The following is a 25,270-nucleotide window of genomic DNA, read 5'->3' as shown; positions in this document are numbered from 1 at the left end:
AGAGAAAATAGTCCTGAGCAAATCAGGTCAGTGAAGTTGGCTATTTCTCAGCAGCTCCTGGGCTCAGGGTTGTTTTTAAAAACCAAAAAAACCAAAAACCGTGAGCGTTCAAAAAGGTTCGGGAGAATAGCACTTTAAGACACTTTCCCAATTTCCTGATTGCCGTATTTGTGCCTGACTTTCCAAGTTTCCACTGCAGGATGGAAGTCTTTTCTCAGAGAGAGATAAAACATTGCAAATGTGCAGATGGGCCAGTGGCATGGTCTGGGATGGAGCAGATAATCCTGGTCTGACTGCTGAAAAACCCTTTTACTTAAACCATTATTTAACCAGGATCTGTCTGTGCCCTTTAACACTTCATTTGATCGTTCGTTTCGAAGTACAGGGGCACTAGAGCTAACCAAGTTACCCTGTGGTCTGCCCAAGTGCCCCTCTATTTGGCCCTGGAGCCACTGCTATTGGCCCCAAAGCTCTTCTTGTGAGTGCAAGTTGTAGTTGGCCAAAGTGTCCCTACCCTCGGCCTTAGTGCCCCCCTGATTGGGCCAAGTACCTTTCCAATTAGGCCAGCTGCCCCCTAAGGGAACGTCTTCTTGGTCCCAGTGCCCCTCTCTTTGGCCCTGGAGCCACTCTTATTGGCCCAGAAGCTCTTCTTGTTAGTGCAAGTTGTAGTTGGCCAAAGTGTCCCTCCCCTCGACCTTAGTGCCCCCCTGATTGGGCCAAGTACCTTTCCAATTAGGCCAGCTGCCCCCTAAGGGAACGTCTTCTTGGTCCCAGTGCCCCTCTATTTGGCCCTGAAGCCACTCTTATTGTCCCAGATGCTCTTCTAGTTACCTTCTAGTCAGCTCAAGTATCCTTTTTGACGGTCTGAGGGCCCCGGGTGCCCCTCTGGTTAGTCCACGTGCTCCCCAATTTGGTCCAAGTTCCACCATATTTGATTAAATACCCCTCTGGTCTGCCCAGGTGCCCCCCGTCAGTTTATCACAACGCCCATCTAGTCAGCCCGAGAGCCCCTTGAGCTGGCCAGATTGGCCTTACGGTCAGCCTAAGTGCCCCTCAAGTCAGTGCAGATGCCTCTGTAGTCAAGCACAATGCCCATCTAGTCAGCCCAAGTCCCAACTTGGTTAGTCCAAGTCCCCCTCAGGTGGCCCACTAGTCAGTCCTCTCAGGGAAGAATTAACCCTTACCCTGCCCGTGGTGGAGGTTCCGCTCCCGTGTTCTTACCCCTGAGATGAACAACTGAGACTCAGGAAAACCACACAGACGTAAATTTTCAGTAGTTTTATTGAAAAATGCCTCTTCTGTTTTCAGAAATAAATAAGAAAATAAGGCTGTGGAATTCACAATCTGCAGTGAAAACATGAAGCAGCAACACCACTTCCATAGTCTTGCTCGCAGGTTTTGACTGCATTCGATACTGAGAAAATGACAAGAATGACAACAACTATATTCTGGTTAAAACAAAATGAAATGTAACAAAAAAAAAAATACTAAATATACACCACAGACATGCAATTCCACCTTTGGTAAAATTAGCTGTGACGGAATAAAGGAAAACTGATAAATATTAAGTCTAAAGATACAAAATGAAAGCTGTGTTTAACTGCCATAATGAAACTGAACCTCCTTAGAAGACGACACTGAATGAGAAGGATTATATTTAACATACTGGATGAACTGTGACAGAAAAAAACCAAAATCATTTCGTATGTGATGTCCCGACACTGTGAACAAACATTTTCATTCCTCCGCTACCATCGCTAGCTTTGTTACAATGAGTGCACTGTTCAACACTGCTAGTTCATACAAACTCGATGCAAATATGTTACAAGCAAAAGACACAAGTGGAAAAAGAAAGCTCACAGGTTGTTTTTTTTTTTTTTCATGGATCCTTAACACGTTTTTTTTTTCCCTCCATGTTTTTAAAATTTTGCCCATCGGTCGCCAAACTCCCTCCCTCGCTCCATCCAAACCCTTCAACTGCCACAAAAATGAATATTCACATACGATTTAAGGCATTTAAAAAGGTATTTTCCAATAAAGTCAAGGTGTCAAACCCCGTTTTTCTTTTTTTTGTGTGTGTGTGTGTGTGTATAATGTGCATTATTCCAACAACAAACGCAGGTTGAACAGGAAAAAAAATGAAGAGAGAGAACATGGGTTGTCTTATGATGTTTGCCAGTTGGACGCCTTTCTTGATAGCGATCTCTTTCGACGCTGGTTTTGCGACACCTCATCCTCCTCGGGGACTGGGACTACTCGGGTGTCTGGTTCAGGGTATTGGCCTGCTCGGAGATAGTGTTTGGGCCAATTGAGCACAAGTCGGCAAACTTTCTCTCAGTTTCTCTCAGCATGCACAAAAAGAATGGGATGACATTTCGTTTTCCTATCTGACTGCTGGCTAAAGCACTGGCAGATGGGTTTGTAAACAACAGGGGCGTGTCCCCAGTGTTTCTGGGGGTGCTTGAGGGAGTCGCCTGTGTGATACGTTACAACTGATTCCAGTTTGCGAAAGTCTTAACAGCATTAGCTCGGCTAGCCCCTCTTGTTTCACAGTCGGCTAACAAGGCACTAAATTACAGGTGGGAACTAGGAGGTTTTTTTGACGTTTGCTGTTGCACCGGCTACGTAAATTCAAACTAGAGCTGGAGCCATTTGTTGACAATTAACCAGCTACAATACAGTTTAGGTCATTTTATTACTACAGAAATGCCAAATATTCCCTCGTTCCAGCTTCTCAACTGTGAGGATTTGTTACTACTCTCTTTTGAGCAAACATTTTAGATTGTATATTAGATAGGTCGTAGCAAATTAACCCAAACTTTTTATCAGCTAAAATTAAACCTTTGGCTGTCGTCTGGCGACATGTAAATTTTAGAAGAATCTGCCTGTATCATATCAATAATTTAAGATTGTTAACCTCAAGCATTTGTAGCAAGAAACGAGGTTTAAAAGTTATGAGGCTACAACTGTTGTTTGAATGTGTAAAACGCGTCATTTTTAATATTAGTTCATCCCATTGTCGGGTTCTTTCTACAGGCTGACACTCGAGACGGCTTCTGCCTGCTCAGCCAACAAAAGGAGATTAAAAACCTTTGAGTTTTGGTTATTTATGACTTTAGTCACCTTCACATGTCTAAAGTTAAACCTGATTCAATTTGATGATGGATTCAAAGTCGCTGTATGGTATTAAACCCCAACTGTAGTGGTGCAACAGCTTCATCTTAGTAGGAATCGTAAATGATCTTTCACTCATTAAAAATGATGTGATATCAGATGGTCGGCTCAATTTAGTCGAAGCGTAAGTGGCACCGCTGCGCCTAAACTCTGTAGCGGGTTTTCGGGTGGAACTTAAACAGTTATGATGTAGCAGTTAGTGCTGATTTTTACGCTTTAGCGTCCAATGAATTCACAGCTATCTGGTGCAACAGGCTGCAGGTTATAAACTCAGAACGAATCCTCGTTAGATTTCACAAAAATGATTTAGGATGCCGCCTTGGAAAACTGTTCACTCCTGACCTTGGAAAGATCAGCTGAGGAACAAGCACACCACAGGGTCCATTCAGTATCTGTTCTGGAGCTTTCAGTCATATCGCATGATCTTCGTCAGCAGGTGTTGTTGTCATGGAATTGTAGATGTTTAATTTCCATTTCCATTTAAGGACCAACACTGGAGAAGTCCTGAAATGGCTTTAAAAAAAAAAAAAAAAAAATGGAGGTTGCCCCGTGTTAAATTTCCAACCTCTTGATGACCATGTGATATGACTGAAAGCTACTAAATTGACCTTGTGGGGTGGTTTTCTCTAAAAATCAATCATGTTTAACTTGCAGAATTTCTCTCCAACATACCTTTTACGTTGGACTTTCGACTAACTGTCGGATTTAGCGGGACGGGGACCCACCCCTCCTTGGACACGCCCCCGGTAAACATTTCAGTGCTGGTACCTTTTTCCTTTTCTGTTGATGTTTGAACTTCGGATGTTTGTCCAATTACAGAGTCAGGGGACTTCATAACTCAGGAATCATCAACACTGTCATCTCTCCACAAATCATTCATTCACAAAATAAAAACAACGAAACATTTCTACATTAAAATCAAGTACGAGTTCTTCTACCACCAGCCTGGAGAGACTCCTTTGGGGTTACATTGTTAGTATTTCATAACATTCACATAGAGTTTAGCTGGTTTGGGGAGAAACGTAAAATAAACCAAAAATAAAAAATAAAAAAGCTAGATTCTTTTAATTTTGAACATGAATATGCAAATCTAAGCCTCCAGGGTCACACGTGCAGACATGATTCAGTATGGCCCTGAGCAGTTTAAAACAGCTACAAACACATGGGCAGGAAAATTTAAAAAAAAGAAACAGAAAAAAAAGAGGCGTTTTGTTGGCATTCAGCAAGCAGCAGGTTGTTGTTTGCAAGGCACAAGCTTTAAAACTACAGATGTTAAAAACTAAATTTAGTGGACTCGACTCAAACATCATTTACAAGGCACAAATTAGTTTATTTACACGTCACCTCGAGAGAAATGCTGTTAACAGAGTTGTTGCTGCTGTTGTTGCTGGTGATGCTGTGGTGGTTGCACTTGATTCTCTGTTACAAATCCACCTTTTGTTAGTATTTGCTCGGGTTGTTTTGTTGTTGTTGTTTGGTGCATGCTCCTCCACTGAACACAAGGTTTCTTTGTTTGGTCTTTGGCTTCAAGATGCAAACAGGCCACTAAACAGGTCGTTGCCATCACCGCTGCTGCTGGTGGTGTTTTGTTCTACTGGCTGTGAGTCGTTGTTAGTACTGGTTCCCTCTTTGTTGTTCGGTTGTTTTTCAGCATAGTTTGTTAATGGTTTCCTTTGGTGGTTATCCTTTCAAACAGCTCTAGAGCGCGTGAGCAAGTGTTTCAGTTACAGGACTTTGAGTTTTGTTTTTGTTTTGTTTTGTTTTTTGTTTTGTTTTTTCAGGAAGTCAGTGAAAGCGGCACAGGCGGCATAGAAAGTCTACTATGGTGAACCTGAAACAGGCCAAAGAGGATGGAAGGTGTCAGTCAGGTCAAAGCAGAAGACAGCGAATAAACAACATTAAAGTTTCTCTGTAATGATTAGTGGCTATAAGTTACAAGACTGTAGTTTCCACACATGCATTAATCCTCTTGAAAAGTTACTGGGAGATTCACCTGTTCACCGTCTTACCCAGAGTCAGATGAGCTACACTGGAAGTAAAAACTCCCTGATTTACGTGTGGTAGAATAATGCAATGACCTCGTGGTCCGAGTGGCACGAACTCGACACAAACCCTGAATGAACTGTCCGTCCGCTGCATGGAAACAGCTAAGTCCCTACGGAAGGTGCGGCACCGGGATGAGCAGCATGTACCATTATGTTCTCGAGCTCGCCGCATCCTTTTAAAATGTTAACATAACTCAAACGTAGCTGCCATGTTTATTTGATTACTTGATCGACAGAAAATTAATAGGCAACTATTTTGATAACTGATTTACCTGTTTCAGTCATTTTTGAGACCCAAAAAAAAAATGCCAAGATTCACTGGTTTGGCTGGACCGGTTTGGTGTCTTGACTCTATAGTAAACTCAGACAAAGCAAAGCATTTGATGACATTTCCCAGGTTTTCGGAAAACTCTGATGGGCACTATTTCCTCACTACTTTCTCACGTTTCATAGGCCAAACTACTGATCGATCAATCGAGAAAATAATCGCAGACGAATCGATAATAAAAATATTTGTTCTTTGCAGCCTGACGTCCGGTTTAGAGGCCCAGACAATGACGTTAGCTGTTAGAACGTGTCAACGTTGAGGCAAGAAACTGGTTGTGTCAGTGAGTGCGCTGACACAACCACTGTCCACTGTGCACATTTCTGAGGGCACAATGTGGAGCGTATATTTCCCGCCAAGAATTCAGACACAAATAAAACGCGCAGAAAGTAAATACAGTCCCCCACTTAGTGGAGAGCGAGTGATTTCAGACAGGAGGGAGCGGTCGGAAGGGGTAGTCTCTCTCCCTCTCGAAGGAGCTCGGCTGAATGTGTCTAGAGGACACAGGAACGGAGCTGGCATCTTTCCTCTCATCTGACCCCAGGTAAGACAGAACAAGAGGATTTCCCAAAATGTTGGAGTGCAGGTTAAAGTTAATGTAACTTCTGTTTGAAAGGTTTTAGCCCCAACTCAAATGTCCACCGGCCGAGTGTAAGTATTAGCTACGTTTAAAACAGCACGTTTCTAACTCCGGGTTAGGTCCTTCTGCGCAGTTCCTGATACGTACCTATGTATCCTTGCCCGTTGTAAGGAATACCGACACACTGAGAAGAGTCGCAGTATCCGGGAGGTCCAGGAGGCCCACGGACTCCGGGATGTCCTGCACGTCCAGGGGGACCGCGAGGTCCAGCAGAGCCCGAAGGGCCTGGAGGTCCTGTCCTGCTATCTCCTTGTGGGCCTGTCGGGCAAAATACAGAAACCCATGTAGATCAGTGGACGTACTCGCAGAATTAAATCGAGGCCTGTTAACGAGCCAGAACCTGCGTGTTGATTTTGAGGCAGTGAAATTTTCAAGCGTCATTAAGTGTCGATAGGTGAGTCGTTCATTGTTAAATGATAAAGGAAGGCCCAGGCATGGGATTCAGACATTCTCAGAGTTACAAAAATTCAGATCATCTTCAGAATTCTGTCTCAAGATGGACAACAATTTTCATAGCTTTCACTGGTTTCATCACTATATCTTCTTTTCTGAACAGAATGAAGCTATGACTGAATAAAGTGACAATACGACTGGCAGAGAGTAAACTATCAACTAACCCCGGTTTAGTCTTAGCTAGGGTTGGAGTCCAGTAGCATTTTGAATCTGAATCCAGCACTGAATCGTCTTTTCAAGTCTGCCTCCTTTCAAATCCCCCAACAAATCTAAGGGATTAATACTTTCAAGTAACAAAGGATATCAATAACTTAATATTTAACAACTCAAACTCAACTTTTGCCAGATAAATGATCAAACAAAGTTAATCTTGGTGTTTTGGACTTGGGGAAGATTAAGAGATAATGAAAACTCATTATCTCATTAGCTTAGTTTTTAGCCCTGTATTTTAATGTGCCAATTTGTAACAGGACCCAAAATAAAGAAGTGGTGTTTGGAGACTGGAGATATTGTCTACATTTGGAAAATTCCTCTCAGGAGTAACTTGAATATTAAATAATCCACATGCTGCAGATGCACATACCAAGCTATCAACAGTCTGTTACGTTCTATCAAGACTCCGAAGCTGTAATGAAGCAGGTTCACTGCGAAAAAGTCTCAGGAACACAGAGGCTCAAAGTGACTGTTCTCCATGTGGTTGTGTGTTTTTATGATCATGCTTGGAAATTCAGCTTTGGGTTGTTATTGCTGATTAATTTTGAGATGAATTCAAACGTATTATACTCTTGTAAAACTGCCTCAACTAAAGGCCCCAGGCAGTGTTTTGTGATTCCTGAACAAAACAGATTATGGCTCAGTGTCATCACTGTGCTCCACTTCCAGCTGGAAACACAATATTTGTTTTTAAAAAAAAGAAAGCTGTTTAAACTGCTGCTGACAGTCTTGGGCACAACATTTGGAACATAAAAAAAAAAAAAAACTAAACTATGAGGGGGAGAAAGGGAAGAGGCAGGATTTTCGGAACCTTTTTTCCCCCTCTGCGTTATGTCTAGACATGGACAAAGCTCGGTTTGGAAAGTTTCCCTGTCGGTTTGTCTCTTCGCTGTCCACAGCATGTGTTGTTAAAGAACCTCTTCTGCCATAACTCACTGGTGTCCACTTCCTCCAGTCCTGCTTCCACCATTTCCACCCCCCCCTTCTTCCATCTGACAGACTGGATTGTCTCAGGGTTGTGAGGCTGGAGTCTGGGTGCCGGATTACAGCAGGACTGGGTGGATGTGTGACTGATGGAGGCGCTCGAAGGCGCTGGGCCGGATGACACCGTGGTTTTGTGGTTGCTGTTTGAGCTGATTTTTGCAGAGGGAGCTTCAGAGTCTCGTGAGGGAGTCGAAAAGGTAGACGGGTTGATGCCGTCGCCTAAACCTCTGGCAAATTTCTAATCACGATATTGCAGATATTTAAACCTTTCAGCTACAACCACACACCTCCGTGTGGTTTGGTCAACATGCGGAGGTGCTTTCCGACGGCAAGGGGTTGCTGTTTCCAACACAAACAGGACGCGGAGCGGGATGAACCTGCATGGCTGTCTGCCGCCTGTGTCCCAGCCAGCGATGTTTACATTCGCTGGCAGACGCAGCAGTAGCCACAGATACTTTATGTTACTACTGATCTTTCTCTGAGGCGGATCATTATTTTTAGATTCGACTTCCAACATCGCAAGCAGCTGTTTGTTTGGGTTCATTTCAGCCCTCTATCCTTCCCAGTGAACGCTTAGCCAGCTCCAGTTTTTTTGTTAGAGTTATCGCAACACGGCATTGCCGTTGCAAGAGGAGGTTCTGTTTGGGAGAACTCTCCCCGTTGGGGCGTTCACCAAGGGAAGCTCCGGCATCTGACGTTACAGAGTCGGCCGCTGGTTCCCGTGACCCTTTTCTCCTAATCCACCTCGCCAAATGTCTTGAGTCGTTTCATAAAAAAAACATGAATAATCAGTGAATAGATGAAACTGATCATGAAAATTCTACGTGTAGCACTAATGCTGAGTTGCCTTCCATCAGCAGCAATGGAAGTGCAAAGAGTTTCTGTTTTTTTGAACGATATATTACTCTTTTTGCGGATGAAACTCCAACATTACGTCGGCCTTTGTGTCAGGTTTTGTAATCTGAGTATCATTTTGATGGAGTGTAGATGAGAAAAGATGGTTTAAAAAGAACTTGATGTACCTGCAGGCCCTCTCGGTCCTTTCTGTCCAACTCCTGACACTCCTCGCTCGCCTTTCTCTCCTGCAGGACCTGAAGGAAACACAGCGAATCAGCTTCTGTGTCTAAAAGGGAGGTCAAGGGTCATGATATTCCTGTAGTTATAGATTAACACTGAGCATCTGGAACTGATGTTAATCGCTCAGACGATTTTAGCAGCAGAACGCTTGACACACTGCTCCCGTTTTCTTTAGCTGTCTGTTGTGGGAGTTTAGCAAACTTTTCAGCAAATAAAAACAGGACATAAAACAAGTCTTCAGACCTTATTTTCGCTCTGTAGTCCAGAGCAGAATAAGTGACTGGGAACAAAATCCATTTCTGTCTGTGCAAAAATGCGTTAAGTTCAGATGAAGTTAAACTGAGGCTTTATATTAAATCAAGTGATTATTTTCCGCAGTTATGGTCTTTTCAGTGCAAAATTCCCCGGTTTTGCTTCAGGCAGTGTTTTCCTGCTTCAGTTGGACTTCACAACGCATTTTTACACTGAACGAGAACGGACGATTTTGTCCCCCATCGCACTGAAACTGCTTCAGGAGGGAATTTCTCCGCTGCCAGTGGAAACAAGCGGAGCCATTACAGCAACTAATGACTCTTCATGAGTTTTACCTGCTCACATGCCCATATGTAGATGATCAGTCTGACTTGACAAGTGCGTCGCATGACATCAGTAAATCAGACACGTTAATTGTCGGCCCTAAAAAGCGTCAAATCATCGAGTTGCTGAATTGTCCTAAAATTGTTGGACTGTGAATTTAAAAAAATGCTACGAGCAGAACACCATTGGATCTAAACATCCTTAAATCAAAGCTAAAAGTCAACACTTAAACCTACTTGTCATTGTTTCACTTCTATTCCACTGTGCTGTGGTAGAGTAGTAGTACAAAGCCGAAACAACAGAAAACTGCGCTGTGGGTGTCAGATGTCGACATTTCTCTGCCCATGCCCTCCAGCAAGTTTCCCACAGCTGGCAAGAACCACTCACTCGTATCCCTGAAGCACAGCGGTGGTTTTCTAGCGGAGTAAGTGATGCAGGCTTCTCTACACCTACTTCGTGCTGCTGTGTGAGAGCCCCCTGCGTCAAATACGCCTCATTTTGTAGTGTGATAAACGTCTTGTGATGTCGGCTCGGGGGCACATTCTGTCTCAACTGTCGTACGGGACCGTTTTATTCTGTCTTGTGCATTTCTTCTGTCCCTTTATGGAACATAAGCATACAATGCAATGCAGAATTTAGAGCAGCTCCCCTAACAATGAGTAGAAGGAAGCTTATTACTCAATCAAGAGTGGAAAATAAGAAATAACTTGATGAGGCCAAGCTTTGTCAGCAACTTGTGATGGTTGTGTGGTTGTTAAATAAACCTCTTGCGCTGTAAATGATCACTGAGATACTCGTTTGTACCACAAGTTTGGAAATCATTGGCGTTGAGGTTTATTTTTATAACTCCTCCTGTGCTGTAGATTGATGGGGGCCATACCTCTCTCTCCCTGCTGGCCAGGTAAACCTGGACTTCCAGGGAAACCGTTCCTTCCTGTGGGGCCCGGCTCTCCGCGAGGTCCCTGTCTGCCGGTAGCTCCGGGAGGCCCTGGAGGACCGGGGTTATTGTTGCGGTACATGCCGTTGGGGATCTGGTTCAGTAACGTGTTGACTCGAGTCATTTGTGCTGCAGCAGCAGAGGAGAAAAAGGGACATTGAACAAAACCCAAATGGCAAGCGGCAGACTCAGTGTATCGGGTTTGGAGTCTTGCTGCTTAACGTTGCCAGAAACATTTCCAAATGGGGTTCAGGAAAAAAAAACAAAAAAAACCATATCTGCTTACCGTTTACTAGCTGCTCGCAAACTTGTCTGGCAATGGATCGCATCATGTTCTGAGGAGCAAAGTCACCCTGGGTAAAGAGAAGAAGGATTTAAGATGAATCTACATGAAGGGTTTTATACCAAATCTCTGTTTTATTAAAAATGTTTCTTTCCACTTAAAATGTTGCTCTGAAAGTTACTGGCTCAAGAAAAAGCTATGGTTTTTCCTGGTGGTTGTACAAATCATTTATTTCCAATGATTACTTCTGACTTGTACTTCCATTATTTCAATTTCCTTCTTGCAATATATGGTATTTGTGGGGCTTTCTGTGTATTTAGATCTTGGACTTTGACTGTGAACTGCATTTCCCGTGCGTGTTTGCATGAAAAATCACAGGCCTGCTCGATCTGATGTTGCTACAAACCTCGAGAGATGTGCTTTTGTCAAACAGCCGTCCTGACGAAGGTCTCGAGATGTAATAAAACGGCTGATTATACCCAAGTGTGTCCAGACTTCCTTTCTTAAAGTTTTAGACCCCTGGGCATCTTTAACCTTAACATTGCGTTGTGTCCAGGGCAGTGATCCTCTCGAAAATAAGGACACCAAGAAAATACTGTCCTAACAAGTAATTTAGCTTAACACAGAGTCCCCAAATTGTATTTTCTTTAAGTTGACAAAATCTGCCTAATTTTTGAAACACAGGAAACTTTAAAAAAAAAAAAAGAATTAAATAAAAGCCCAAACGACCTGTTAGGAAGGATGTTTTTTTGCAGCGTAGTGTCTTCAAATAAATGATCTCTCTTTGAAATAAAACTTGTCGCTTGAAGTTTTTAAGCCTCTTAGATTTTCAAAACAGAAAAAAAAAAAAAAATCAGATCTACTCACTCTCTCTCCCTTGTCTCCCTTGGGGCCGAGAGCACCCTGAAAAGAGAAACACAAAACTGTTCAACCCATTTAAACGCAGAGATGATGCTGGGTGCGTAAAAAGCCGCCATGACAGCGAGGACACTCACAGGAGAACCCCGGTCTCCGGCCTTTCCTGGTTTTCCTGAACCACCTGGTATTCCAGGAGATCCCGGAGGTCCCTGCAAGGAAACAGAGAGAAACCAATGAAAGATTAGAAAAACAGTACCACCAGGTTGGAAGACTTAGCCAGAAAACTAATCTTGGGTATAATCTTTATCACATTAATCCATAAAAAAGCCTTTTCTCCAGAAATGGTTTAAATATCATCACAATCATCTGCCCTGATAAAACCTCTGATCACAAAGAGAATCCTCCTTGTGATGAGAAAATTCAAGTTCAGTCAAGTTCAGTCACCACCATCAGCTTGCTAAGTCTGGGTGGAGAGAGTAAATGAGTAAATCGCTAGAAACTGACGCCAGCTTGTCCTTGAGCGAGGCCCTTAAACGCTCAGTTGTTTCTGTTGGGTTTACCTGCCTCGCTGACCGGCCGGCAGCGCAGGCAGCGGCTCCCATGTGTGCATGTGTTAAACCATTTAGAAGTCTTACCATGGGCCCTGCGGGGCCTCTGGGTCCCGCCGGTCCTTCCTTTCCTTGAGGGCCCTGAAATGAAAAGATCATGACTTAAAAACCTGAACTCATCCTGTTCGTGCTTAAAGAATTCAGAGAGCGTGGTTTGCCCTTAAAGCCACCCTGCCTGTACTCACCCTCACTCCAGCTGGTCCGATCGGGCCGCCAGAACCGGCTGGACCAGGTGAACCCTGCAGACACAGGAAAACGACTCAAATCCAAGCCACTTTACCTTTTTTTTTCTAAAAATACATGACTAAATAGTTCACCTTTGCTCCGACCGACCAACTCAAACCGGTTTTGTATCTGCGTCGGATTTGTGCGTGTCGAAGAGTAAATCTCCTTTCTTTTTTTTTTGCGCTCATTTGCTCAGAAACCCCGCTCACTCTTTTTATTGTTAATCCTCTCTGGTCTTTGATGCCTCGGCATAACATTTACAGGGAACATAATATATTCCAGATCCATTTTATTGGCAATTATAAACCGGGGCGCTCAGGGTCTGCAAGTCATTAAATGCATGTTGCTATAGCATCTGCCCCAACAAGGTCACCTGCAGCCTGCCCGCTCCATCAACATCAACACTTGAGGATACGCTCAGTGGGTTTGTAGTATTTGAATAAAGAGCTGATTAATCAGTCTTACTCGGGAGTGCCAGTCTGTATAGAGGGGGGAGGCCATGATGAAGACCACAGCTGCTGTGTCACAGGTTTGATTTCTACTAACAAAGTCCTGGAGCAAAAACACTTGGTCCCTAAATGTTCCCTCCGGATGAGCGGGATGGTAAATGGTTCTGCAGCAATTAGTCAGTTAATCGTACAGTCGATTCGTTTAAATTTAATAGGAAGTGATGTTGACAACCCGTTAATCACAAGTAATCTTTCAAGCTAAAATGCCCCAAATTACCCAACTCCTGTTTCTCAGTTGTTAAGTCCTGCTGCTTTTCGTTGTCTGACGTGACAGTGAACGGAACATTGAACCGAGTTTTTGACTGTTCAAATGAAGGAATTCTGAGATGTCACCCTATGGCTTCAGGAAACTTGATGGGTGCTTGTTTTTTTTCACTTTTACTTTTTTTTGACATTTTATAGAAAAAAAAAACAATTCAGTAATAACACAATAATAATTATTTGCTGATTTATTTGATGATGGAAATAAGCGTTAGTTGCAGCCCTAATCTGTTGACAGATTGGTCTTTGGCTTCTGGCACAAACATTTCTTTGTGTCTGAAATCACTCCCTCTTTCCCTCTTTCACTGCTCCCTGTATAACCAACGCAATGGGTTTTACTTCTATTGAGAGTTCACACATTTGGCTTCATCGCTGAAAGGTGTAGTGCGGGCGTGAGTGAGTGAGTTGTGGTATCCGTTAACTGCACTGCAGTGCACTGTCGGACTGTTAACAGAAAATACTACATTGCTGAACACCGTTGTTGTTGTTCCACTGAACTTTTTCGAGGCACTATCTCGAGCATAAATTTCCAAGTCAGAATTCGGGCACTCGTAAAACGGCGAACTGTGAACGTAATTCTCTGCGAGGTAAACAGCACTCCTTTGTTTCCACCTGGCTGACTGCACAAAGACACCAGTTGAACCTAAATAATATCCTTACATGACACGGCTCTTATTTGGTACCACAACGTGATCGTACGATGTGAGTTTGACCGAATCTGACAGATCCTGATGCGTCTAACCTCGTCATCAAGTTTAATTCATCGCTTCACTTGTTAAACGTGGGGCTTTTGCTGTGTTATGCAGCAGCTCAGCTTGCGTTTTCCCCGAGGCTTAATACTACTGTGAAATTACAGTGTAATCATTTCTTCTGACTCGGGGTGGTCATTATTTCGGGCAAGGTGCCTCCACCCTAAAACCTCGTGGAAACCCTGAGTTTTAGTTTTTCAATCATTTTTGGCTAAAGGCAAAGAAGCTGATCTCCCCTACGTCCACCTAAGGATGAAAAGCTTCCAAGGGGGGGAATTTGTTTTAAAGCCACTAAAAAGCAAAACTCCACAGGTCAAGCTTGAAGAAGTAAACAAACACCAGTGCACAGGTCAAGGGGGGGCACAGGAGCGACCGAGCACTTGCTTGCGACTGTGTCTGTAAACACACTTAATGAAGCATGTCTGCACTGGTCTCCAGGGATCACCGGACCTGAGGCAGAAACCGCCGAAGGCCTGGAGGAAACTCAGAGGAGGTTTTTTTTTTTTTTCTTTCAGTCCCTCCAGCATTTAGGGTTTGTTTACCTACTGATGTGCTCAACTACAATCTAATCATAAATGGGATCAGAGCTTTAACCCCAGCTGGAGACGAGTCTGGCCAAATCATCCTTTTCCTGAATTTCTTATTTAACGGTCCTTTTTAAATTGACAGTTTTGTTCGATTTTTCATTAAAACTATGTCACTTTTATCGTTTTTTTTTGTCCTATGAAACTTTATGTCTGTCTTAAAAAAGTGCAACGAGTTTCTTACAATGGCAGGTTCCCTGTCCAACTCCTCTGATTGATGCTGCAGTATAAAGGAATAAGTCGCTGGAAGAAGAGAAGTAAATAGATAAAACTCTGACTTTCATCTCTTACCACCCCATAAAACTTGCAAATAAAGATATCAAAACATTAGCTGATAATCTTCACTTAATATTTGATAAATGGACAGTGTCATCCTGTAGAGAGATTTTAAGACCCAGGGTGTTCTTTAATTTCATGCCAACAGTTTCTTTATAAACGTAGGTGCCATTTTTTTTCTTCCAGATCGTGGCTATCGCAGCTTGGACCGCAGCTTTTCCGTGCATTCCCAGATTTAAAAGAAAACTTACAGAGAGGAGGATGCAGCAGCTGACTGCAGGGTGACACTTAAACAGCGATGTCATCAAGGTGACTTGTTCTTCGCTCATTCTCTGCCCAAATTTAATTTAAAAGTGCTGCAGAGAAACATACTCCCCCTTTCTCTCCCAATCCTCCCCAGCTGGAAAAGCGTCTGCATCCGCCACATGGCTGGTAACCAGACTAGTAGTCAAACTGTGAATTATCCCTGTTTCTTGTTTAAGATCCAAAAAACCTTTTTCAGCCCGCGCTGCACTTACTTTCTGTCCAGGTAAGCCCGAGTCACCGGCGTCTCCCTTTGGTCCAGGGCGGCCCTGAAGATAGGAAACGACAACATGAATGACACGCCATGACTGCCAGGAAAAGAACATTTCTGTAAGAAGAATGACCCGCCAGCTTTGTCTGGGGAAACAGACTCAGATGAAGCCTTGATACTTGACAAATGTAGTTTAAGGTGATCGTAATACTTCAGTGGTGGAAGAAGTATCAAGATCGTTTAGTTATGTAAAACCAGCGTTATCAACATGCATTCAAAGTCAAAGGTACAAGCCTGTTGGCATGAAAACTGAAAGGAATAAAGTCAAGCTGCATGTCCCTCTAAAAATGGGCAGAAGCTAAATTTGATCACTTTGTAGAGTCGCAGTTTGTTAACCTTCAGATTTTAGGTAAATTTTAGATGATTTCAGCAACTACTGTACAGTGTTTTATTCACGACTGCATGGACGAAGCGTTTTGAATTCATTTCCACTCTGAATTACGGCTCTGACCGGCCTCTTCTCCATTAGCAACGGTGGCCGAGGCTCATGGGGATTGTAGTATTTAGAGACGTGTCTCACACCAGACAGACAGACCGAACATGATTTCTCATAAATTAAGTTGAAACTCAAATTGATGGTCATAACCTGAACTTATAGTATCAAATTACCCAGAAGGCTCTCGTGGTTCTGTGTTGAAGAACGTTGAGGAGATCGTTAAATTTACAGTGAGGGGAAAATACTTCTAGCAACCAGCAGCTCCATGGAGAAGCGACACTGGAGAGGGTTCAAACTTCCCAAGGTTTATTTAAATTTCATACCGGACATCTCACCAGTATTTTTGTAGACTAAAGGCAATGAGCGCGGCTTCCAATGTTTGCTCTACATTTAAAGCACGACGGAGAACTGGCGAGCCTTAAATCTGGAAAGACAATCAGGGGATAAGTGTGGTTTATGTAATATTTTAGGTTGTGATGCTTTGGTTTGGTTATTATTTTTTCACATTATTCAAAATCTCTTCCCACTACTCTTCTGTGATCGCTACATTCATCACCATCTCCCAAGTCAATCCGAGCTCGTGAAAATCAACACAAGGCGTCATAAAGAGATCATTTGTTAGAAATGTAAAGTCTCAATCGTCAAAGTAACTTGTAAGTGTTAAATAAAGGTAGAGGAGTAGGGGAGCGTCCCGAACTGGCAATAGTCAGGTAAGGTAGAGATTGTTAAGGATGGGACTTGATCAAATGTCCCTGGTTACATCACTGCCTGTCTTCTGTGACCTTTCTGGGAGACAAAACGAGGGAACATTTCTATTTGATTTGGGCATATCTCATGTCCAAGCAGGAAATCCAAACTCTGATTTATTAACATTCAACGATATTGAGGTTTTAGGCCATTGTGGTATCACTTCTTCCCCTCAGACATGAAGGAATGCGAGTCTCTGCCACAGATACTCCCCAGCTTGTAAATTCCCTTCAAAATAAATCGCCAAATAATCCCTTCTCTGGTGCGCTGAGGCATCCTGGGATTTATGTTTGTTTGACCCATCGCCTATGTGGCTCAGAGTGGGGAGCGTGTGCGTGCGGGTGTGTTCGTTTCAGGTGTGCGTACAGACTTACAGCCTCTCCTGGAATCGACAGCCCGCTGGGTCCTTGAGGGCCGGGCAGACCCATGGGCCCAGGTGGTCCAGCATCTCCCCGTGGGCCAATCGGTCCCTGTGAAATGCAGAAAGAAGGTCAGATAAGAAATAGTTAAACACAGGAGGGATCTGACGTTCATATTTGCTGATGTCTGTGGTCCCAGCTCAAGTACGCTACTGTTGCAATGTTGCTGCTGGACGGATCGAACCGAACCTCCCCTCGCTCAATAAGTGGAATCAGATGTGCTTACTCTCTTCAAAGCTTTTGTACTTTAAACAGTCTTTTTTGTTTTCATCAAGGGCTGATAACTCCAGAGTCTGATCCAGCTCAGAAAAAAAGGATTGTCATGGATTTTTTTTTTTTCCTTCTCTATACCGTTAATTAAAAGACGAAGCAGCGGGTTCAAAAGATGGGAGGGATGATGGGAGAAGTTGTTTTCTTAAAGATACTTACAGTAGAACCAGCTTCTCCTCTCTCACCCCGGGGACCTTTGATGCCAGGGGAACCCTGAGGAGGAGGAACATTCATCACGTTAACACAACAAAGACAAGAGGACAGAACAGACCAAAGGTGGATGCACCTTCAACTTTACTGTTGAAGATATCCACCTTAAAGACCCCGAGAACTTGGGCTCCACAGCTTAAGTATTTCAATATAACATAATAAGTAAGTATTATTGAGAGTTAAACACTCAAAACTTCAGTTATTCCACTTTATCGGGAATGTGGGGGTTGATCAGATTTGAGTGACAGTGGAAAAAAATCCACCAAACTGTGAAACAACCGGAACTATTTGGCAAGAAACAGCAGGTCTATGCAGGATTCCATCACTCGGAGTGACCTGAGTGAAAAATTGAGCTTTGACAAGTCAAATAATCTTGTATCCAGTCTTAAAACCTTTAAAACATTCTGAATGCGGTTTACAAGGCAATTTAGTTGAAACAATCTCCATAAAATCTCTCTGATATATGACGGTAAGAGCCGGCACTTTCAAGATTATATTTTAGATTCCTCCTGAGCAACATCTTCAGTTCTGTATACATTTATTTAAGGCTGATAAGGATAAGTCTGGTTATACTCTCTATTTTTCTTATTCTCAACAAATCCCATTAAAAAAAAAACCAAAACCAACACTGAATGTCTCCTTCCGAAAAAGTAGTGTGTCTGTGTATCTAAAGCCTGATGTATATTATCCCTCCGAGCCACAGAGCTCCATTGTTTCCAAAAACTATTAAAAGCACATTAATGAGCTGCACGGTTGCTCCGGGTGACGTGTTCCCTCATCGCCATCAACACGCACACACTGTAGTTTATTTCGACTCCATTAATCCACCGCTGAAAATAGTCCCTAATTAATGCACTGTTTCCTCCTGTTTGATTAAAAACTACAGTGACCAGCTGTTTGAGGAAATAGCAGCGTCTTTTTAAGAATGAAATTACATATCTGTGAGATATTTTTGAGAGGTCTTCTTGGTTTTGGTCTTTTCATGAGATCTGTTCACAATAAGAAAAATATGGAATAACATCAGCTTTACCCATATCCTCACGGAAGAGTGCAGGCCTTGTTAAAATGGATGTGAGTGCAGTCAGAGGGGAGGAGGGGAGGGTGGAGATTTGTCCATCAACTGTCAGACAGGTCGGCCCTCAACATGCTGCAAAACAATTTACCTTCTCCCCTCTCTTAAAAGATTTTATGAGGCATTGCAAGGAAGGTTCCCATGGTTAATGTGCTTCGGGGTGCAATATCCTCCCTTGTACAACATACAGTATATAAATAACCATAAATAATAATACAAGGGAGAGCTTTTACATCTGTGTAAGTAGTAATACCGCGGTGAAAAAATACTCCATTACAAATAAAAGCCCTGCTTTTAGGTAAAAGTGTGTAAAGAAAGTATTAGAGTAAAAGTGCTCAAAGTTGATACTGAATGTAGCTCCTAAACGTTCACTGTCAACGTATTTCATTTGTTTTCTCACAGAACCTGCTCGAGACGGCTAAAGCGTGACTCGTGTTTTCGTGGTCACGGTTACGCAATTAAAACACTTGGTTAAGGGAGGGGAAATACCGGTTAAGGGTTAGAATACTGAAACAGTCAACACTTTGAATAATTATCTGAAACCACAGCCTCGCCTTAACCTTAATCGAGGTGTTTCGGTAGCCTGAACTTAACAAGTAACCCAGGTCTCCGGCGTCAAAAGTCCTGAGCCACCATCCACCCTAACCACCTACAGCCTCAGTGTGGCACCAGAACGCAGTACCTCCCGGGGCCGGATGCATAAAAGTGTGCACGCACAAAGCAGAAAACGTGCATACCACAGCACCGAAGCGGCTCTCTGACCCTCCTGTTTCCTCCAAAATGTAGCTGGCAAATTTCAATAAATAAATAAATAACAAGTAGAGGATTTCTCTCTGAAATGTAGTGGAAGGAATATACAAAATGTCCAAAATGGAAATACTCAAGTCAAGAAGCAGAAACTCTAAACTGTACTCAAGTAAATGTTCTTAGTTTTGTCCCAATTCGGTAAATAACATGTTATAGCCACTGTTTTTTGGCCCGACAGACAGACACAGGCAGAAAGATAGATAAGAGGTGGTTCTTACCACTGGACCCTGAGGCCCTGGGAGCCCGGTTGCCTCTGAGGTGCAGGTACAGGAGTTGGGGAGAGCTGGACACTTCGACTCATCTCTCTGTTGGAGATGGAAGCAGACAATTCAGCAGTCAAGAACAAAAATATAAAGATAGTCGCTAAGTGAACCTCCAGACAGAGGGTCTGAAAAGAACTGATTCATGCGAGCCAAAGAAAATCACGTCCAAGTTTCAGCCGATTCAACTTTGGATTGAAGTCTGGACTGGAGTTGCCATCCAAGAGCATCCATGTCACTTCATTAGCAGCAGATGATTCATACAGTCACGGTTCAAAATGTAAAACACTAACACGGTCACTGACATAAACTGTGAGTGAGCGTCTTAGCAAGGTTTCTAGAGTTAAAGCCCACAAAGCACTTCAGCAGAACGATAGTGTTTACTTCAGGAATCCTCCAAAAACATTTTAAACTCATTTATAACAACACAGTTCTCAAAGTGCACAGTCTGTCCCTGTATGACCCCTGAAAAAGTTTCCCCAGTGTTGCTTGTCACTCCAAAGGTAAACAGTTTAGACAGCATTTCTGTGAGTTAAACTGTTGCACAAGACGAAGAACAGACCTCAAGATTTTGATCTGTGATGCCTTGAAATGAGGTTTTCTGGAGCCGCTCTGGCAACAAAGAATACCAGAACAAATCTGTGGACGCAGTGACGTGCACCCTGGGAGATTTTACGGTCAAAGGGGGATACGTTTTCAGGTTCGCAGATTTCAGCTCGGTGATAAAACGGAGCTTTGGTTTTTTTTAAAAGAAAAACCTAAAAAAAAATAGGTTGGGGATCTTAAAAAAAAAAAAAAAAAAATCAGCATCCTGCATGGACAGTAGAGCAGGGAGCGGGACTTTCAAGGAAGCCCGAGCGGGATAAAACTTCTAGCAAGCCGAGGTGAATTACACTGTATTTAGTTAAACTGATCATAGCTGGTAACTATTAGTTGATTAACTGATTAGTCAGTTGATAGCTAATTAATTGGCAGCTGGTTTGGTAGTGGAAGAATCGTTTGAGTCATTTTTAAGCCAAAAAGCCAAACATTAGCTGCTGTTCTTTGTTATATGTGACAGTAAATTCAATATCTTTGGGTTTTGGACTGTTAGTCGGACAAAAGTGGACATTTGACGATGCCACCTTGGCCTGTAGGAACAGGCGCTTTAACTGGAATTTTTCACTGTTTTCTTAGATTTTATAGACAAAGCAATTAATTGAATAGATAATCAGCAGATTAATTACTAGAATAGTTGTTAGTTGCGGCCTCAGTCTTCATAGTTCGCAGCGCTAGTTTCGCACTAAGAGCTACTCAAAATGTCTTACACCTGCTACATAATGACTCGATTAACATCAATAAATCATTGCCTGATTGTGAAGGTGACATTTATAGTTGTCGGTGGGTGTAGAGCCAGTCTTTATGCTAAGCTAAGCTAACTGTCTCCTGGCGTCAGGTCCTTCTCTAATACAGAGACACGAGAGTGGTGTCAATCTTCTCATTTCACTCCCAGCGAGAACGTGAATAAGCTTATTTCACTAAATGTTGAACTGTAACGCAGAGCTTGGTGAAATACAGCTTTATTCGTGTTCTTCCATTTATTTAGCTGTTATGATACATCCTTATTGTTCTATCTCTTTTCTCCCGGGATTTTCCTTATTTTTGTGACAGTTCTGTCATAAATGGGCTTTGTTCCTAATTCTTGCGTATGGAGATTATATTAGCTATAACCATACATCGCTTGGGTTTACAGAATCAGCTGAATATTCAGAAAGTCATCTTAAACTAAACCCACCCTGGACTTGTTTTGTAGACTTTTAAGTTCATGCATGGACAAGGATGGACATTTCCACAGAGTCCACGCCTCAGTTTGGTTCGTTTAATAAGTGTCAGCAAAACAGCGCAATCAAGCAGCTGTCTCTGTTCTGCTCTGCAGCAGTCGAGGTAATGATCCAGAGTTGATTCCTTTTCAAAATCTTTTGGATGTCCAACTGCAGACGTGCTGTGCTCAGACAAAGCTTTATTTGTTGAAGCGTCTCTGGAGATCTCTGCAGGGACTGAAGTGAGAAACCCTCACACTGAGAAAGATCAGAGTCCAGCCACTAAACAACAGCCTGAGCTGTTCTGCATTTAAAACCTCATACTGTAGCTGATGCTGATGCTGATGCCCAAATATTCAACATCTTGAAAACAAATGCCCCTCTCTTTTTAGCCTTGTAGTGGTATTGAGAAACACCTGAAAATATTTACGCTGGATTATTTTCATGTGTGGGGGGATAAAGGATAAAGAGAATGAGGGAACTTTTTCTACTGTCGTAAAGATGTTGATCATGTTTGTGTATTGAGTATTTATGTTCCTACAGATTATTACCAGCCTATTCAGCTTTTTCTCGTTTCTCCTTTCATTCACGCTGCAGTACATCAGTGCACCCCAGAGAATCTCCGCACTCTTATCTATGCGACGGCATTGCAGGCTGCTGGATGAAGTGAATTATACAATGTTGAAGAGGAACCTGACACCAGGCCGAAAGCAGCGTTTCTTTGTTCTCTCCGGGTGAAAGTGTCAAGCCTGTTGTTAGGTCAGAAGTGTGCTCGCTTGCACCTGTAGCTGTTCTCCATTGGGTCATGTCGTCATGCTGCTTGTTATGCAGTACCAAGGTTGGGAAAACTGGGTGAGGTGAAGTTCAGGTGGAATGTCAGGCGGCAGATGGTAAGTCGAGTCTCTGTCAGCTGATAATCAAACCTCAGCAGGCGGTAGAGATGCAGCAGTAAACTTTATTTTCATTTTATAATAATAAATTGACTAGTCTGAGCTTCTTGTTTTGGCAGATACGGTGGAATATTATTCTATTTGGGTTCAGCCAAGTGAAGTTAAATCCATGGAAAGCAGCAAAAAGAGATTTTCAGGTGCTGTTAAGTTGCTCTTAAAAGAATATTTTAATGTCTTTTCCACCGTGGACATTGTTTTTTGTCGTTCTGGTCATAAATCATTTAGGTCACCTTAACATTTTACTCAACAGCTTGATTGTGTGAGGTATGAAGATGCAGCAACACCAGCAGCCGACCAAGTTAAGGTCAACGGAGGTGTTCAGGCAACTGAATAATTTTCCCCAGTTTAACCCAATTATCTAAAAAGCTGATTTCATCATTTAAAGGGTCTATAATAAATAGTTTTATATTAACAATGGATGAAATGACAAAGTGTAATGTGAAAGGTGCTGCTTGTAGTGATGGACCCACAGAGAATTATCTCCAACTCTGCAGCTTTTTAGCTTCTTTCAGCTCATTGTTTTGGTATAACGGCCCACAACGCCACTGATTTTATTATTTCTCATTATTCTCATCAACCTTGTTTTCAGAAAACAAGCTAGAAAAAAAAAAGCCACTGTCCACTACCTGCTCAGCAGCAAAGAGCAGACAAAGCAGCTAAAGAACCAGATGTTTCCTTCAGGAGCTGGTGGAGACCAAAACCAGAGCTAAAAGAGAGGGAGTTCTGGACTTGGATTCATCAGGTGGACACAACCAACTGATCCAGATGAAGGATCATGTTGGTCTGTATCTGCTGGATGTGGCAACTGTTTGCCAACATGTTCGCCATTCATTTATAGTCTTTCGAGCTACCCCCCAAGTGGCCTAAAAAAGTCAATTAATGCAGGTCAAACACAATTATGTTGAAAGCTAAGGATGAGGGACTCTCCAAACATTCGGCAAAACTGGTGCCTCAGACAGGTCAGTGAGGCAGGATCAGATGTAATTAAGTCTGGATAAATGGCAACAACTAACATAAAGCAAATACAGAATGATTTAATCTTTATGTCAAAATGTTACATGTAGAGCTGCAACAATTAGTCGGATGACAGAAAATTAATTAGCATTATTTCGATAATTATCAACTATTATTGACTATTTCGATAATTTATTAATCATTTTAAGTCACTTTCAAGGAAAAATGCCAAAATTCACTTGTTCCAACTGCTCATTTGTGGGAATGTTCTGCTTTTCCTTGTCCGGCGCAACAGTAAACTGAACATCTGTGGGTTTTTGGACTGTGGGTCAGATAAAACAAGACATTTTAAGACGTCATATTGGGCTTTAGGAAAAGCTAAGAAAATAAGACCCAGATTGTAAAAAAATGAAGTTCCCTTAGAACTCCACTACAGTATTCACTGAAAATACACAATAGTATTAAATGTATGAACCTATGCTGCTTTTTCTGTGCTCTGAAAGTTATTTTGTGTTTTGTATTATATCTCACATCCTGTTGGCCTTTCATCAGACGTATCACCTGGCTCGTTCTTCTTAATATCATATATATCCTCATTATGTTTCTCTTTGAGACTCTGATTATGCTGCTCTGAGTCCTGTGCTTTGATCTGCTGAGTCTAAAAAAAACAACTGCAAGAAAATCAAAGACGCACTCTGACTCCTGAGAGCTGAACCTGCAGCTGAGTTTTACGTCGGCTTCTGTCGGGAGGCTGCATCTAGTTCCACTTTTAACGGCAAGTAAACGTCCCTGAGTCTGAATGCTATCTGTAAAAAAGCGTTTGAGAAAAACAACGTGGCCTGATAGTTTTCTGTAAGAGGATGCACCACAGATGTAAAGACAAACAAATATACAAACAAACACAGGGAATGTGCACTTACACACAAGCAGATGTGAGTTTAAGAGCTGATCTGGATGCAGAAATAACAAAGTAAACTGTTTTTCCATTGAGCCTCACATATCAAGATGACCTAAGTTTGGCCACAAGGTTAAAAAAAAATGCGCATTGAAAGCATATGTCTAATCAGGGCTTGAAAATCCACCAATGCTTCGCCTTATGATGCCAATAATTTAGAGTTCTGTTTAGGCTAAATTCTATATTATATCAGGGCAGAAAATCTTTAGCCTACAGGCCAAAACCAGAGAAGTTGCTTCTCACAACAGTTTATCATCAATATTAACATCATCTCGATACTAAAGCTGAAGCTACAGCCAAAGGTTTACCATCATTCAGCTGTTGGCCGAGGTGAGTGGAGGTGCTGCTAGAGCATGTAGACATTAAGTTAAGTTAGAAGACCCAGTGTCCATGTTTCACGGAGGTGGAGGTTCCCCTACCTTAGACGGGAGGTCACAGCATCTGTCTCTGCTGGTCCAGGCCAAGCTGCAGACAATATCGAACATCTGGAGCTGGAACTGTGGAGGAGAAGAAAAAAAAAAAAGAAAACATGGAAACGGTGTTGTGGTACATGTGCGTCTGATACGCCCTTCACTGCTCCCAGAAGACAAATAGAAAAGCAGAGGAGAATGCCGCACAGCCGTATCCCATCAGCCCCGGGGAAGAAAGGAAATGTCTCATACTGCAGCCGTGATGACCGCTTAACATACAGCGCTGGTCCAGTGCAGAATCTGCTCATTTTAAAGAACATTTTAATAAACGACAATCCCGGATTCTGTTCTAAGGCCCCGGTATCCTGAAATTCCCTCCCAGCTCACTGTTGATGTTGTGAAACTGTTCTGAAACACTGTCAACTGTGTGCTTCTCCTGCACTGCAAATCAGTGCGGTGGTCTGTCCAAAAAAAAAAAAGGAAAAAAGAAAAAAAATGTTTATTAAAAAAAACAACAAAAACAAAACAAAACAAAAAAACCAAAACCCAAGCATGTCTGTAGTTCCCGAAAACAAAGTCAGGAAAAAAGGCGCCACTCCAGAGGTCAAAAACAGCAGAAAATCCCCGCGT

The 25,270-nt window shown here is 42.6% G+C and overlaps 1 protein-coding gene across 3 annotated transcripts in view; it reads right to left on the bottom strand.

Annotated features, from left to right (window-relative positions):
• Positions 1-1,263: 1,263 nt before the first annotated feature.
• Positions 1,264-25,270, bottom strand: part of col12a1b (collagen, type XII, alpha 1b) — a 142,474-nt gene continuing 118,467 nt past the window's right edge. For 2 of the 3 annotated variants that reach the window (XM_040124896.1, XM_040124897.1), the window contains 14 exons: positions 24,650-24,727; positions 19,531-19,617; positions 17,383-17,436; positions 16,909-17,004; positions 15,296-15,349; positions 12,359-12,412; positions 12,201-12,254; positions 11,703-11,774; positions 11,575-11,610; positions 10,711-10,777; positions 10,368-10,553; positions 8,857-8,925; positions 6,272-6,442; positions 1,264-2,282 (listed from right to left, as the gene is read on the bottom strand). In XM_040124896.1, the coding sequence (XP_039980830.1) occupies positions 2,164-2,282; positions 6,272-6,442; positions 8,857-8,925; positions 10,368-10,553; positions 10,711-10,777; positions 11,575-11,610; positions 11,703-11,774; positions 12,201-12,254; positions 12,359-12,412; positions 15,296-15,349; positions 16,909-17,004; positions 17,383-17,436; positions 19,531-19,617; positions 24,650-24,727 (1,197 nt within the window). In that variant the 3' untranslated portion in view covers positions 1,264-2,163. Of the gene's footprint in view, positions 2,283-4,934; positions 5,006-6,271; positions 6,443-8,856; positions 8,926-10,367; positions 10,554-10,710; positions 10,778-11,574; positions 11,611-11,702; positions 11,775-12,200; positions 12,255-12,358; positions 12,413-15,295; positions 15,350-16,908; positions 17,005-17,382; positions 17,437-19,530; positions 19,618-24,649; positions 24,728-25,270 lie in introns of those variants that run through there. The other variant, XM_040124898.1, reaches the window with a different exon arrangement.

This window comes from Xiphias gladius, chromosome 4, assembly GCF_016859285.1.
Source record: "Xiphias gladius isolate SHS-SW01 ecotype Sanya breed wild chromosome 4, ASM1685928v1, whole genome shotgun sequence".
Lineage (NCBI taxonomy): Eukaryota > Metazoa > Chordata > Actinopteri > Istiophoriformes > Xiphiidae > Xiphias > Xiphias gladius.
This window is presented reverse-complemented; position numbering and strand designations above follow the sequence as displayed.